The sequence below is a fragment of the Danio rerio genome, chromosome 4, assembly GCF_052040795.2.
Source record: "Danio rerio strain M-AB ecotype USA chromosome 4, GRCz13ab, whole genome shotgun sequence".
NCBI lineage: Eukaryota > Metazoa > Chordata > Actinopteri > Cypriniformes > Danionidae > Danio > Danio rerio.
In genome coordinates, this window is record NC_141024.2 from 52,006,727 (window position 1) to 52,020,137 (window position 13,411).

Consider the following 13,411-nt stretch of genomic DNA (forward strand, 5'->3'; position numbering starts at 1 on the left):
ACAGATTTATTCATGTCAAGCAGTGCGTGCAGGGCCGGTGGGCGCTCTGTGTATCTTTTGGACACTCAGTTACAGGGGCGTAGATTTAGGGTGAACGGTGGTGACATGTCCCCACCAATATCCACAAACTACCAAAATGTCCCCACCAATAATTTAATTCACTTAAAAACATCGCACTGTCAGTATAAACCTAGACATGCCGAAAGGGTTAAATCACGTTCTCTCCTCCAGTCGCACCGCCCCCAAACACATATGAACATTGTGATTGGCTCTGCCTTTCCCTGCTGTCATGTGAGTGGCTGCTTTCAGACCATAGTTTCAGATACAAACAGCGCCAAAACAAATGCGCAGGGGGAATTTCCCAATGTGCGAGGTGTAAGACAGACACGCACAAGTTAAGATGGAGGTAGCAAGAAGAGGTGGACATAAAGAGCTTTTTCCAACGAAAAGTGTAAGTCACATAAACTCAAGTTCGCTACTGAATGAGTCCATGATGATAATGCCGTTATGCTGGTGTTTTCACCGCTTTTACGTTCATTCTAACGTTAAAGCAGACTAGTCTGTAAACAATATTCCCTGAAAACTAACTGCAGAATAAACACCTACATGTAAACATATATGACCCTGCCAGTTCTCCTAATCTCTTAGAGTAACATCTCCAATTTTGGTTGAAACAATTTGTCAGAAAAACTACAGCCTGTGCTCCATCTTTTAATAATACTGTGAGATGTTTAATTTGTACGAAAAATAAACGAAAGTTTTTATTAAACTCTTTCTTTATCAGTTATTAAACATCATTTTAACATTGCACTTTCAGGCCTGTAGCCAGCTTATTGAAAGGGATTATTTGTTTTCTAAAAAAACTGAACCTTTTTGCAGTTATTCACCTGATTTTCTGTTTAATTGAGGTATAAATATGACATTTTAGTGACATATTAAGAACTAATTTTTGCTGGATAATCCTGTTGGATAGTTATTACAACTACACTTTTTGATGTACCAAAACTATTTCCTACCATTTTGTCAAATTGCTTTATTTACATATTTAAACTGAAAATTTTATTACAGTTTTATAAATAATAAAAATACTTTGAACTAGAAATTAGGACTTTAAATTCTTAGAATAAAAAAATGAAGTAAAGTACAGATGCCAAAACCTCTAAATGCCATGTAAAATGAGCATTTTTCTTAGCCTTGTATATTTATGTTCAGTTATTTCACTTTAAAGGCAATGAAAAGAACGTATTTGTCACTATAAAAGGTAAATCACTGAGTCCACACACAGGAGTTGGAGAAAAATGCTCATTTTAGAAGAAAATATTAAATGGCATTCAGAGGTTTTTACATCTAAACTCTTCAAATATGTAAATATACTTATTTTTAAAATACAATTTTTTATCATAATTTTCTTTGGGAAATTTGTTAAAACTTGATTTAAATTAAAAACTAAAGCCTATAGGCAAATGACAAACTGGCCGGCACATTCAACCTTCCTCAGTGAGGATTTATCCATTTGAATAATGAGATAAATTCAAACATAATAATAATAATAATAATAATCCAACTGTTGGTCTTTCAAACCACTTGACCCCCCTTGGCTAACCGCATGACTATTTAATTTAACTTAATAAACTGTAAGAAGAGAGGATTAGTTAATAATACATTTTAATAGCAGTTAAATAATAAATAGCAATATATATATATATATATATATATATATATATATATATATATATATATATATATATATAAACAATATTCATTCTTGGCGGGGGTGACTCGTCCCCAGTCCCCACCAATGTCAGGTGCAAACCTACGCCCTTGCTCAGTTATGTTATAAAAATGTATTTTCTTGAGATAACGGGACGAGGCATATTTTCCTCACGCTTGCATTTATACTGTTGATTTCAAATGCAATTAATATGTTTGTATAAAACTTGTAGTAATGATGCTTATGATTAGTGGGTGCGACAACATTTTTGCTGATGCGCCTGCATTTTTAAAGTTATGAGCACCGGTGCTACCAAGCAAAAAGGTTAATTTCGAGCCCTGCTAATGGGTGATGCCGTGGCATAGTGGGTTGCACCTTATCTCACAGCAAGAAGTATAGGTGAATTGAGCATGCTAAAATTGACTGTGGTGTATGAGTCTCTGAATAAGTGTGTGTGTTTCCCAGTGATGGGTTGTGGTTGGAAGGGCATCTGCTGTGTAAAACATACGCTGGATAAGTTGGCGGTTCATTCCACTGTGGAAACCCCAATTACAGTTTTTTTTTTCATTTGTTTTGCCACAAATTTCAGAACCCTGTTATCAATTTTCAAAACTCGAAACATTCACTACTTTAAACACAGACTCTCCAGTGTTCAATACTCTGCATGCTGCATTTATTTGCTTTGAGAAGTCTTGCATTTGAAGGATCATTGGTTCACATAATCCTTTTATCATATAAATACTACAGGAACAAACTTTAGATCACCAGCACACAAGATGCACATCGTTACAGTAAACAATCTTTTACAGTCATTTTTGTTTAAAATATATGATACAGGTTTCATAATGGTTTATACATAAGTGTAGAGGGAACAGTACAGACAGTGGATACACTAAACTAAGTTTATTCCAACGCAATCTCATGGCAATTCGTAACTTTTTGATTTAGTGGCTAATTCTCATTCCATCATAATGTAGGTTTACTGTCATTTTTTTTCTCACTGCAAGTCCCCATATAGAAAGCTTATATTTGGCATGATATATGGCAAGATATGGAAATTACAACTGGTCCCGACATACTGTATTTAAAATCTTATAATAGTCAATAACTTGTCAAAATCCCTGTTTACATTTTTTTTTAGCCATATCACGTGTGTGTGTGTGTGTGTGTGTGTGTGTGTGTGTGTGTGTGTGTGTATGTGTGTGCATAAAAAGGCTCTTGTACAACAAATTCAAAAGGCTTGATCTCAACAATAGCTGATAGTCACTTTTGCTGGAACTTGATTCCAGGGTCTCCTGTTTACAAGACAGGCACTTTGACCAACTAAGCTAAAGCGCCAAACGACCTTGACAGGGGCTAATTTTTTTAATTGAAAAAAGAAAAAATAACTAACAACTGTAGCGCTGCATGCACTCTTAACAAAAAGCCACCCTGGCACCTGTACATTAGGCACTGCTGGGATTTGAACCCTGGATCTCCTGTTAACAAGACAGACGCTTTGACCAACTAAGCCACAGCTGAAAAGAAGGCAGGACGTTTTTGCACACAGAGACTAAAAATACACATTGAGTCTAAAAATCGCAAGCAAAGAAGTTGTTTAACTCTATTTGTCACAGTATTCATTACGCCTCAAAGCTATACAATTTTATAATTCGATCCGGCAAGCTATATAAAACAAGCACACGCACCACCTGGACTAAGGCGCTGCTGGGATTTGAGCCCAGGATCTCCTGTTTACAAGACAGGCGCTTTGACCAGCTAAGCCACAGCGCCACAGAAAATCACTGTTAGAAACATTTGCCCAATAACAAAAATCAAAGGAGAAAAAACAACACACAACAAAAACCAGCATGTCAGGATGCAGAAAATGCAGACAAGATGGACATGGTCTTTTAGAGTCTGGAGGATCATGTCTCAAACCTGACCGGTAACCTGGCCTCTGTTCAAGATGTGTGAATTTATTTTTATTTAATCTATCCTTAATCATGTGTTAAGTGTTTTTTGGAACCTCCAGTTTCATTACATCCAAACTCAGAGTCAGCTCGGAAAATGGAAATCAGGACAAACATATGCTATCGGCCATTGAAAGAGTTTCAGATCAGAAAGCCACTCTCCCATAATCTGAGGGAAAGGTGCAGTTTGGATTTGAACCTAGCACCTGCTGTTCCCAAGACAGGTGCTCTGGCCAACTTAGTCTTAACACTAAAAGAAAAAACCTCTGGATACGATACTTCCAAATGCAGTTTCATCTAAGACAGTGGGGGGGAAGCAAAATTTACTATGCTTTCTACTCAGTTACTTTGCACATGCATAAAGAGGCTCTTGTACGACAAATCCAAAAGGCGTGATCTCAACAATAGGTGGCAGTTACTTTTGCCCAAAACCACAGGTTGCCTTCGAGTCATTCCTCAAGCCCACTAGGCCCTACACTGTTTTCTAATCTCCCTTATTTAAAACAGCTCAATTTAGTCATCGGCTTTATTGTAGAGTACCCCTAGTATCTGAGCCTGCACTGCGCAATGAAAGAAAGAAGCAAAACGGGATGGACAGATGCCTAAAATGTTAGAAACGCACCACACCTTAAGTCAGTGAAGATAAAGAGCCAAGCTTGCGACTCTGGTGGAACTAGAACCCACAACCTTTGAACGGCTCAGCTCACAGCCTAGAAGTCCAATGCACTATCCATTGCGCCACAGAGCCTGGGTGCTCTGCTGCCTCTAGCACTGTTGCACAGAAAACACTTTTTAGTACTTTCTGGCCCATGAACAAATGGCCAACTGTCAACAAGGCACTGCTGGGATTCGAACCCAGGATCTCCTGTTTACTAGACAGGCGCTTTGACCAACTAAGCCACAGCGCCAAACAACTGTGAAAGGGGCTAATTGTTTAATTCGAAAAAAGAAAAAAAAACTAACAACGGTAGCGCTGCATGTGTCAATGTCTGGACTTGAAATATTAAAGTCCAATTGGTTAGGCATTACCACACTATGCTTTATAAAGCCATCGTCCAAAGCTCTCTTGAACGAGCAGCGTTCTTAAGGATTTGAGTTTTGTTAAGAAACCGACTGCTAAACATCCTGCTGCGTAAACACTCATTACTCTTAACAAAAAGCAACCGTGGCACCCGTACATTAGGCACTGCTGGGATTTGAACCCAGGATCTCCTGTTTACGAGACAGGCGCTTTGACCAGCTAAGCCACAGCGCCACAAAAACTCACTGTAAGAGACATTTGCCTGATAACAAAAATCGAAGTAGAAAAAAATAATACACAACAAAAACCAGCATGTCAGGATGCAAAAAATGCTGACAAGACGGACGTGGTCTTTTAGAGTCTGGATGATCATGTCTCAAACCTGACCGGTAACCTGGCCTCTGTTCAAGATCAAAGCAAAAAATGCATGAATTTATTTTTATTTAATCTATCCTAAATCATGTGTTAAGTGTTTTTTGGAACCTCCAGTTTCATTACATCCAAACCCAGAGTCAGCTCGGAAAATGGAAATCAGGACAAACATATGCTATCGGCCATTGAAAGAGTTTCAGATCAGAAAGCCACTCTCCCATAATCTGAGGGAAAGGTGCTGTTTGGATTTGAACCTAGCACCTGCTGTTGCCAAGACTGGTGCTCTGGCCTACTTAGTCTTAACACTAAAAGAAAAAACCTCTGGATATGATACTTCCAAACGCAGTTTCGTCTAAGACAGTGGGGGGGTGGGTGGGGGGGGGGGGGGGGGGGGAAGCATAATTTACTATGCTTTCTACTCAGTTACTTTGCACATGCATAAAGAGGCTCTTGTACAATAAATCCAAAAGGCGTGATCTCAACAATAGGTGGCAGTTACTTTTCCCCAAAACCACAGGTTGCCTTTGAGTCATTCCTCAAGCCCACTAGGCCCTACACTGTTTTCTAATCAACCTTATTAAACAAAAAACTGGATGGCGGAGAGGGTGCCGGATTTTTATAAGGAATTGTTAAGAGCTTGGGGCAAATTTTTAAACAATGTGCATTTTAAACCTCTAGGGAGAGAGAACATTTTAAATCAGCCTCTTTTCTTAAACAACTGCATTTTAAATCAAGGGAGGGAGATTTTTTTAAAGAAATGGTGGGTGGCAGGAATAGTTAAAGTAAGGGATATTTTATATGAGTATAAAGAAGGTTTTTTTACCAGTACAATGCATTATAGATGCCATGGAAGAAGCAAAGGAAGAATATAGCAGACAAGAAATAAAAAATAAGTACGAAATAATTAAAACTGCAATCCCTCAAGAATGGATTCAAAAAATTGAAAATAAAGAAGATGACGTTGATGGAATGGAAGTGTATGTGAGAATAGGGGAGAAATTGAATGATTTTAAGAAATGTACTGTGAAAAGTTTTTATTGTGTTTTTAGGGATGCAGTTTTTAAGAAACCTGTGGCAATTGTATACTGGATGCAAAAATACGAGATAACAAATGAGAACAACATATGGGAAAACATGAGAGGTATTTTTATACAAACAAAATTGGCAAACTTAGAATATTTTATTAGACACAGAGTGATTTTTACTGATGCCATTTTAAATAAAATTGGGATGGAACAAGATGCAACATGTAAAGTGTGTCACGAAGATGATGAGGGGCTTTTACATTTATTTTTACATTGCAAACAGTTGGATGATTTTAATGAAAGATGTAAAGAAATGATCTCGATATTAAAAGGGGAGGAAGAAATGGAATGGAATAAGGTTTTAATGTTGGGATTGGAAAATGAATGTGCATGTAAAAACAAAAAGCTTATTAACTTGCTGATAATGTTGATGAAAAACGCAATATGGGAAAGAAGAGTTGTAATGAGGAAGGAAAAAGTGCGACTAAATGTATGGAACATTTTTAAAAGAAAATTCGTAAAGTATGTACAATATTTGTTTTATTATTTTTATCATGAAGAAAAAGTTGATGTTTTTTACAATGTTTTTACAGTTGAAGTATGTCAGATTTTAAAGGACTGTGAATTGGACATTACTTTTTTAAAGGACTGAAAGGACCCTGGAAATAGGACCATCGACCACAAATGAACTGCTTTTGAAATGAGATGTCTTGTGCAAATATGTGTAAAATGTAAAATTGCAATTGTATGAAAATTTCTTAATAAAAAAAAAAAAAATATATATATATATATATATATATATATAGTGGTTAGTACTCTGCGTTGTGGCCGCAGCAACCCCGGTTCGAATCCGGGTCACGACAGGTTTTTCAAGGTGACATTGGTGTCGCACTCTGTGTTGCCATCCGTTATCTCCAGCCTTCTTTTAGTGCAGGCTGTGCTAATGGCACGTCCTGAATGTTTACCTTTCCTAAAGTGTGGAAAACTAGGGATATGATATAAGAGAAATAGGATCTTTGATGCCAGCATGCTGTGTAGATAAGTACTGATCAAGTCACGCTTCTAAGGCATGGAAGGAATCTTTTCAATTGTTGAGTGTCCATTCATTGCCACAACAGCAGAAAGACTATCTGCAGTTATCATTGATCTATTTAATGTCTCCTACATGACATGAAGTCCAAACTATTGTGTTGTACTGATGTCTACACCTACAAAAACCATAAACCCAACCTCAAAGTAACCTGTCGTGTTTTAGCAACCTCCACACCAACCATAAGCTTAAAACCCCATCTCACGGTAAACTTTAGTGTACTGTAAAGGTCTGCGCCGACCACAACCCAAACCTTGCCTACTTGTAAATTACTGTTGTGGTGCCCGGATAGCTCAGTCGGTAGAGCATCAGACTTTTAATCTGAGGGTCCAGGGTTCAAGTCCCTGTTCGGGCGTGTGACGCTCATTTTGTGGAGCCACAGCTTTTGCCGTTGAGCTATCGATTGATGAAAGTTTCATCCGGATGCACAATATGTGTACTAGGCATAAAGAAATGGCGGTACGGACAGTCTTGTAGTCGTGGCCGAGTGGTTAAGGCGATGGACTAGAAATCCATTGGGGTCTCCCCGCGCAGGTTGGAATCCTGCCGACTACGGCCTCCCCATGTTTAAAGTTGCAGCAGTCATCAATTGTTTGCATTTCCATTGTTTCTTGGGAAAAGCGTTGTGCTGGTAGGAGGAGAAAAACAACAGAGTGTTCTCACTGAAGAGAAAGGGGCTTATCACAGGGAGGAACATACCACACATAGGTCACAACGGCTGTTTCATAGCTTGCCGTGATTGAATAGTGGTTAGTACTCTGCATTGTTGCCGCAGCAATCCCGGATCGAATCCGGGTTACGGCAGGTTTTTCAAGGTGACATTGGTGTCGCACTCTGTGTTGCCATCCGTTATCTCCAGCCTTCTTTTAGTGCAGGCTGTGCTAATGGCACGTCCTGAATGTTTACGTTTCCTAAAGTGTGGAAGACTAGGGATATGATATAAGAGAAATAGGATCTTTGATGCCAGCATGCTGTGTAGATAAGTACTGATCAAGTCACGCTTCTAAGGCATGGAAGGAATCTTTTCAATTGTTGAGTGTCCATTCATTGCCACAACAGCAGAAAGACTATCTGCAGTTATCATTGATCTATTTAATGTCTCCTACATGACATGAAGTCCAAACTATTGTGTTGTACTGATGTCTACACCTACAAAAACCATAAACCCAACCTCAAAGTAACCTGTCGTGTTTTAGCAACCTCCACACCAACCATAAGCTTAAAACCCCATCTCACGGTAAACTTTAGTGTACTGTAAAGGTCTGCGCCGACCACAACCCAAACCTTGCCTACTTGTAAATTACTGTTGTGGAGCCCGGATAGCTCAGTCGGTAGAGCATCAGACTTTTAAGCTGAGGGTCCAGGGTTCAAGTCCCTGTTCGGGCGTGTGACGCTCATTTTGTGGAGCCACAGCTTTTGCCGTTGAGCTATCGCTTGATGAAATTTTCATCTGGATGCACAATATGTGTACTAGGCATAAAAAAATGGTAGTCTTGTAGTCGTGGCCGAGTGGTTAAGGCGATGGACTAGAAATCCATTGAGGTCTCCCCGCGCAGGTTCAAATCCTGCCGACTACGTCATCCCCCTTTTTAAAATTGCAGCAGTCGTCAATTGTTTGCATTTCCATTGTTTCTTGGGAAAAGCGTTGTGCTGGTAGGAGGAGAAAAACAACAGAGTGTTCTCACTGAAGAGAAAGGGGCTTATCACAGGGAGGAACATACCACACATAGGTCACAACGGCTGTTTCATAGCTCGCCGTGAACTTATAGTGGTTAGTACTCTGCGTTGTGGCCGCAGCAATCCGGGTGACGGCAGGTTTTTCAAGATGACATTGGTGTCGCACTCTGTGTTGCCATCCGTTATCTCCAGCCTTCTTTTAGTGCAGGCTGTGCTAATGGCACGTCCTGAATGTTTACGTTTCCTAAAGTGTGGAAGACTAGGGATATGATATAAGAGAAATAGGATCTTTGATGCCAGCATGCTGTGTAGATAAGTACTGATCAAGTCACGCTTCTAAGGCATGGAAGGAATCTTTTCAATTGTTGAGTGTCCATTCATTGCCACAACAGCAGAAAGACATTCTGCAGTTATCATTGATCTATTTAATGTCTCCTACATGACATGAAGTCCAAACTATTGTGTTGTACTGATGTCTACACCTACAAAAACCATAAACCCAACCTCAAAGTAACCTGTCGTGTTTTAGCAACCTCCACACCAACCATAAGCTTAAAACCCCATCTCACGGTAAACTTTAGTGTACTGTAAAGGTCTGTGTCGACCACAACCCAAACCTTGCCTACTTGTAAATTACTGTTGTGGAGCCCGGATAGCTCAGTCGGTAGAGCATCAGACTTTTAATCTGAGGGTCCAGGGTTCAAGTCCCTGTTCAGGCGTGTGACGCTCATTTTGTGGAGCCACAGCTTTTGCCGTTGAGCTATCGCTTGATGAAAGTTTCATCCGGATGCACAATATGTGTACTAGGCATAAAGAAATGGCGGCACAGAAAGTTTTGTAGTCGTGGCCGAGTGGTTAAGGCGATGGACTTGAAATCCATTGGGGTCTCCCCGCGCAGGTTCGAATCCTGCCGACTACGTCCTCCCCCTTTTTAAAATTGCAGCAGTCGTCAATTGTTTGCATTTCCATTGTTTCTTGGGAAAAGCGTTGTGCTGGTAGGAGGAGAAAAACAACAGAGTGTTCTCACTGAAGAGAAAGGGGCTTATCACAGGGAGGTACATACCACACATAGGTCACAACGGCTGTTTCATAGCTCGCCGTGATCGTATAGTGGTTAGTACTCTGCGTTGTGGCCGCAGCAACCCCGGTTCGAATTCTGTGTAGCAACAAGTAAGCTTTACTTGTATCCATACACTTTTTTTCCTAAGTAAACTTTCTTTAAAATTAATAAATAAATAAATGAACAAATGCTTTAAACGTTTTAAAACCTATAATAAACAAAATATATGCACAACAATCTGTCTAGGTCGATGTCCTCAGCAGTAATGGAGCACGTTTAAACAAATGTTATTGTAAGTAAATATTTAAACCATTATGATAAATAGAGTTAAAAAGACCTTTTTGAATGAAAAGTTTTATTGAGATGGGTTGTTGGTGATTGTAGATTGAAAATTTAGATTTTGGAATTTAAGGCACCGCAGAAACCCTGTTTAAAAGCAATAGCCCCGGTAATTAGCTATTATAATGATGTCATTCTAACTCAGATACTATCTGTGAGAACTAGTAACAACTACTAGAAACAAGTTTAAACCCATAAAGAAGTTGATGAAAAAATTGTGATCAACGTGACATATGCAAATGAAAAGTAAAAGTCAACACTATCACCGTAATAGCAGATATCTTCTATGAGAATACTGTAGGTCAAATATCGTCAGCTCATTTGAACTTTAATTTATTGTTTTTGTTTATTTTATATAGCGCCAGTGCTCAAGGACGCTTTACCAACAGCAGGAGAACAAGAAAAACAATAACCTTAAAAAGGAAGAGAAAATGGGAGACTAATAATACATAAAATAATAACAAAAGACACGAGAACAAGTGACAAAAGAAACTCATTCCTGTCTTTCAATGACTGCTTTTGTGCGTTTAGGAGAACTAGGCAGCACACTCAGGGCTGCAAGATGGATTTAATTTAGTAGCCTATTCTTAATATTAAAATATAACAGTATGAAAACCAACCTGTTTGTTCCTGCAGATCTTCCTGTTTGACTGTGAATGTCTCTTCAATCTTCACATCTTCACTCTCCTCTTTAATAAACGCCATCTTTACAATAGTGTGGAGATCAGTCGCTTCAGCAGGAGTTTTTCTCTCTGTGTTTGGACACTTAATCCAGTTCAAAATGAACAAAACAATGAACAGAAACAAAATAATTTCTCTTCAACACTTGCTTCAATGGTTTCTTTATTTGAGAGTCATTAACAAAAAGAAATCAGGTGAAACATTTAATTTAAACACTTATTATACACTTTTCTGTTGTTTTATTCAAACAACAGCCTTCAGTTACTGAGAATAAAATAGTACTACTAAAATACTAAAATAGTTGTATAAAGGGTTAAAATAATATTTCCAACAGCAGGAACATAATATAGCATCGCATAAAAAACTTAAAACTTTAGAACTTTAACTTTAAATCAGTTTATATCTGTAAACGTTTTAAAACAAACCTTTCTCCAGTTGAATCACAGCGACGAAGCGGCGCTGCCTGATGACGTCACGCGCCACGGCAAAATAAAAGTCTTTTTTGTTTAACTTTTTTGCCACTATCTGTTGCAGTCATGATTTATTGATACATTTCTCCCATGGTTTTCACTTTACACTTTGTCTGCTCTCTCTCTCACAAACCTTAAATCTAAACATTTTCTTAACTTTTTTTAATCCACTTTATATAGGCGATCAGTGCTACCTACTGCACCACTGTGATGCCTCACATGTATAATTATTTGAGGTATTAAACTGGTATTGGTGAAGAACTTCGCTTACAAATAGTTGTTATTTTTAAAATGTGTGAAAAAGCACCATTCAGATGTAGCGACTGTATTGATCTGGGCAATCAAGCATGTATTGTTATAGACACTATGCTTATTTGTCTTAAGAGATGTTAGGCAGGTCCTGTTCATGTAATATGTTCATGTAATAGTCTATCAAGTTGGTATTGGCATGAACAGCTATACCTGTTAACGGGTTTCTTATATGTTAAATGGTCCTATTCAGTTAATGATCAGGCAGCTATTAATAAAGATGACCGCACTCATTGATGATTCTTTTATTTAAATGACTATGTGACGCAGATATTTAAAATTCATTGTTGCAAACAAGTTACAGGAGTAAGTGCAGTTGTTGTTTTATGTGATGTTCACCACTGTAATTACACCATAGTGAAAAAAGAAGTCTGAGAAATGCTGTAGTTGGTGTAGGTGGAGCAGGTTAATCACATTAAAAGTTATGCATTGTGTAGATATGAAAGTGAACTCTTGTCGTTGAGTTATTCTGTATAAACTGCCTATACAATAAATTTACTAGTGATGTAATTATTTTCTAATTATAAATATTTAGATGCATCACAGTATGTGATTGCTTTACTGTGTTAAAAGGAAAAGGTTTTGTCAGAGTATCTTATATATGCTTCTGTGAATGTCTGCATATTTGTATGCACAAACACAAGTAATAAATAGAGAGAAAAACATCTTTAATACATACCAGGTGAATAAGAGGCTTTCGGGAAAGCTGAGCTGCTTACACATGTTCTGTTCAACTAAAAAACAAAGGAAAGAAAACAAAATTGGCACAGAAACAAGTTACATTTTGATAGTTACAATTTATAAACATAAAGTGTTGACAGTCTTCCAGAAGCCAGTAATAAGCTGCATGTGCTTTAAGATAAATAAAGGACTCTAAACTCACATAAAGAACAAGTTCAGTAATAAATAAATGACTAAAACTCTGCTAATAGTTAGCTCATGTCAATATATGGACTGAACTTAACACAAATAAAACCTCAATCTGAAGTTCAGAAATTGTTTCTTTCAACGAATGATAATATATCACAGTATAATAGTATACATCTTCTATAACTATTATATAAGTGAATGTAGTTGTGTGTATTGAGACATCGGTATGGATTGAGTTTTCAAAGCTCATTTGCATCTTTACACAAAGACTTCAGCCAAGCAACTCTGAGAAACTTCTACAAAAACAACACATAACTCTTGCATTACCTTTTAACCAGGCTTGGGAAAAAAAATTAAAATGTGTTTCAAATCAAAATACCTCAACATAGGTGTATCAACATTAACTACAAAATGCAGCAGCTACAATAAAAAAAAGCTTCAATCAATAGTCCTATAAAACAACAGCAACAAAACAAATGAAGATGGCTAAAGTCAACTTATTTTCCCAATACAACATTATTTCTCTGTAAAAACTGGTTTGTAAAGCAACTGAACCTCTCATCCTCCACAGTAATGTGTCTCCCAGACCCAGACGTCGGCTCTGCATCAGTTAACCACCAGAGGCCGACAAAGCACTTCATAAGCACTTTATCTCTCGTTCCCATAAAAAGAATCCGGCAACAAATTTGGTTTAGAATAAGTTTTTTCGCGTGCATAATAAATTAAACAAACGCAACATACATGTTTATTGCGTCGGTCGGTCCAGCTTTAAATAGCCTTCATTAATGCATTAAAACTGACCCAAATGCATACAATATATGATTTCAATTCATT

The 13,411-nt window shown here is 37.9% G+C and overlaps 2 protein-coding genes and 8 non-coding genes across 12 annotated transcripts in view; 5 read left to right on the plus strand and 5 right to left on the minus strand.

Moving 5' to 3' along the window:
- The window catches only part of LOC137490940 (uncharacterized), a 627,578-nt gene that overhangs the window by 530,517 nt on the left and 83,650 nt on the right, over positions 1–13,411 (minus strand). The window contains exon 1 of one of the 3 annotated variants that reach the window (XM_088650410.1): positions 11,354–11,393. The exons of the other annotated variants lie outside the window; for them this stretch is intronic. The gene's annotated coding sequence lies outside the window, so the exon portion shown is untranslated. Of the gene's footprint in view, positions 1–11,353; positions 11,394–13,411 lie in introns of those variants that run through there. 3 annotated transcript variants of the gene reach the window in all.
- The window catches only part of LOC137490961 (protein NLRC3-like), a 372,316-nt gene that overhangs the window by 226,663 nt on the left and 132,242 nt on the right, over positions 1–13,411 (minus strand). The window contains exon 8 of the mRNA XM_088650167.1: positions 4,344–4,350. Coding sequence (XP_088506293.1) covers positions 4,344–4,350 — 7 coding nt within the window. The remainder of the gene's footprint in view (positions 1–4,343; positions 4,351–13,411) is intronic.
- On the minus strand, positions 3,411–3,484 carry trnat-ugu (transfer RNA threonine (anticodon UGU)). Its single transcript has one exon. It is a non-coding gene; the product is annotated as a tRNA-Thr (tRNA).
- On the minus strand, positions 4,498–4,571 carry trnat-agu (transfer RNA threonine (anticodon AGU)). Its single transcript has one exon. It is a non-coding gene; the product is annotated as a tRNA-Thr (tRNA).
- On the minus strand, positions 4,845–4,918 carry trnat-cgu (transfer RNA threonine (anticodon CGU)). Its single transcript has one exon. It is a non-coding gene; the product is annotated as a tRNA-Thr (tRNA).
- trnak-uuu (transfer RNA lysine (anticodon UUU)) lies at positions 7,454–7,526 on the plus strand. The gene has a single exon. It is a non-coding gene; the product is annotated as a tRNA-Lys (tRNA).
- trnas-aga (transfer RNA serine (anticodon AGA)) lies at positions 7,645–7,726 on the plus strand. Its single transcript has one exon. It is a non-coding gene; the product is annotated as a tRNA-Ser (tRNA).
- trnas-aga (transfer RNA serine (anticodon AGA)) lies at positions 8,667–8,748 on the plus strand. The gene has a single exon. It is a non-coding gene; the product is annotated as a tRNA-Ser (tRNA).
- On the plus strand, positions 9,495–9,567 carry trnak-uuu (transfer RNA lysine (anticodon UUU)). The gene has a single exon. It is a non-coding gene; the product is annotated as a tRNA-Lys (tRNA).
- On the plus strand, positions 9,686–9,767 carry trnas-uga (transfer RNA serine (anticodon UGA)). The gene has a single exon. It is a non-coding gene; the product is annotated as a tRNA-Ser (tRNA).